This window comes from Nothobranchius furzeri, chromosome 5 (genome assembly GCF_043380555.1).
Source record: "Nothobranchius furzeri strain GRZ-AD chromosome 5, NfurGRZ-RIMD1, whole genome shotgun sequence".
Lineage (NCBI taxonomy): Eukaryota > Metazoa > Chordata > Actinopteri > Cyprinodontiformes > Nothobranchiidae > Nothobranchius > Nothobranchius furzeri.
This window is the reverse complement of record NC_091745.1, coordinates 81,527,621-81,530,120: the sequence shown is the minus strand read 5'-3', so window position 1 is coordinate 81,530,120 and position 2,500 is coordinate 81,527,621. Positions and strand designations below refer to the sequence as shown.

General features: G+C 48.4%; 2 protein-coding genes across 3 annotated transcripts in view; one reads left to right on the top strand and one right to left on the bottom strand.

Annotated features, from left to right (window-relative positions):
- LOC139069903 (uncharacterized) overlaps positions 1-2,412 on the bottom strand; it is a 3,561-nt gene extending 1,149 nt beyond the window's left edge. Inside the window, exon 1 of the mRNA XM_070551264.1 lies at positions 1,502-2,412. Coding sequence (XP_070407365.1) covers positions 1,502-2,320 — 819 coding nt within the window. The 5' untranslated portion in view covers positions 2,321-2,412. The remainder of the gene's footprint in view (positions 1-1,501) is intronic.
- The window catches only part of tsnare1 (T-SNARE Domain Containing 1), a 259,913-nt gene that overhangs the window by 237,220 nt on the left and 20,193 nt on the right, over positions 1-2,500 (top strand). The window lies entirely within an intron of this gene.

Below are 2,500 nucleotides of genomic sequence, written 5' to 3'. Positions count from 1 at the left end.
AACGCGTTTCCTGCTCTAACAATTCACGTTTTACCGTATTAGCTCGGTATGGGTGTTGTTTTATGGGTTGAGATGTTACCACAACGACGTTGTGACTAACCGCAGTGGTTCGAGAAGGTACATCTGAAAAGAGGCAAGAGTACTCTTGTATCAGACTCATCAGTTCGTGTTTCTTGTCGTCATTCAAGTGGTCCAGGATATCTGGTAGCTGGGCCAAAGTTAAAGAGTTAGCGAGTCGGGGGCCAACAACAGGTTTTAACTTTAGGTGGATGTCCTCCTCGGGAATAGGAGTGAAGGATGCGGCTGCGCACACCGCAGCTTCAGAAACCTCTCCTAAGGTCATCCGGGGTAAAGGCAGACACCCCGACGTGAGCGACACGTCTTCATCCTCGGTGTCGGCGGTAATGTCCGCATTGTGGTCGTGGACGTGATGGTCCTCTTTATTGTGTCCATCATCAAAGAGAGAGGATAACTGTAAGGTTTCCTCCTGTTTACGTGCCTGGGCACGGGTTATGACACATGCAGGATAAATTCCTGGCTGCTCCTTAACGCACGAACTGGTGTCTGAGCACGGGTCGTTTAAAACTTGGAATGGAGGGACCACATTTCCTCCAGCAACATCGTTTCCGAGCAGGAGATTTACTCCAGCGATCGGCAAAGATGGGCAAACCGCCACATCAAAATAACCTCTGGCTAGCTCGCAAGAAAGAAAGACTCGGTGTAACGGCCGAGAAATCGGCTCACCATTTATTCCGTTCAGCAGAACTGACACGCCCGTTGCACTGCTCTCGTTAAAAATCATGACATCGCTAGTTATGAGCGTTTGTGATGCCCCAGTATCGCGCAAGATGATGACTGGAGCTTGGTCAGAACTTGACTCATTTAGCTGAACCACACCTTTGGACAAAAATGGTTGAAAACAGTCGTTTATTTCTGTCACGACCTGCTTGTTTTTCGTTATAAAACCAACCTCACGTGAGGGGGAGGTTTTCTGTTCGTTTTTCCTTTTTAATTTGTAACAGTCTTTTACTACATGCCCAGACCGATGACAGTAAACACATCTTGGCTGGTGGGCGTTTACCGAATTGCTGTGAGCAGGCCTCATCATAGGAGGCCGTCTGGCATCTCTGGGTGGCAGTTCGCCGCTAACGCGGTGCGTTAATGAATATTCATCCGCCAACAAAGCTGCAGAAGACAAAGTCGCTACCTTTTGTTCATTCAAGTATAAAACGGTGCGCTCCGGTAAACATCTCTTGAACTCCTCTAACAGGATTAATTCCTTCAGCTCAGTAAAAGAAGACACTTTTGATGCTGCAACCCACTTTTCAAATAATAAAAGCTTTTCTCTGGCGAACTCGACAAACGTCTGATGTGGCTGTTTATTGGTTAATGCTCAGAATCTTTGTCGGTATGCTTCTGGGACCAGTTCATAAGCAGTTAACACTGCACTTTTCACACATTCGTAATCTAAACTGTCAGAAAGGGACAAAGAAGACATTACCTCCTGGGCTTTTCCGGTGAGCTTGCACTGGAGGATCAACGCCCACACGTCACGAGGCCACTCAAGAGCTGCAGCAATGCGCTCAAATATCTGGAAGTAGCTGTCCACCTCAAACTCCCGAAAAGGTGGCACCAACACAATGCATTTACTTATGTCCAGTCTCTGTTTTATTCCAGGGGTAGTTTCTTCTCTTGTGGTGTCGGGTTCTGTCACAACCTTGTGCGTGTCAACATGTGGGTCATTTTGTTGGGAAATCTCGGCTCGTCTCCAAGCCTGGGCTTCCAGCTCAAGTCTTTTTAGCTTGATCTGAGTGTCGGCTTCCAGATCCATTCTGCGGATCTCCAGCTCCATCTCCATCAGACGGCGCTTCTCCTTTTCCTCGGCCTCATACTTTAGCTGAGCCATTCGGACTTTCAGACGTAGGTTAAAACGCTCCAGCGAACTCGGAGTAGAAGCTGGTGAGACAGGATCAGACTTGGGCAAAGTTAGTGGTGAAGAAGGGGTCTTACTGTGAGCTGGCGGGGTCTGGTAGCCGGGAGCCGTCTCCTCGGGTGCCGCCGAAGATGGTCCTGCTCCGTTCTCATGGCTTGCGGCGTCATCCGCACGCGGGGAAAGGACAGGAAGATCTCCAGTCCCTTTTGCAGGCAACAAGTTCAAGTTTTCCAAGGCAGCAATAACTGTCTCTTTTAGAACCTGTTTCGTCATTGTGCGGGTGCCATGGAGATCAAGGTGCTCAGCCACCTCCACCAGATCGCTCTTGCGGCAGGCCTCGAGCGCTTCCCGCGACGGTGCACGCAGAAACTCCTTTAAAGAAAACATAATTATTATAGAGCTCACCTGGGAAGAGCTAAAATCCAGAGAGTGAAACCACCAAAATGAAAGAGTCCCAGGGTACTTAACACACACTTAAGCGCAATGGAAAAAAAAAACGCGGCGCACAACCTATTTCTTTATTACCGGGCAGACTTAGATTAAGTTCCAATTATTTATAACTCAAAT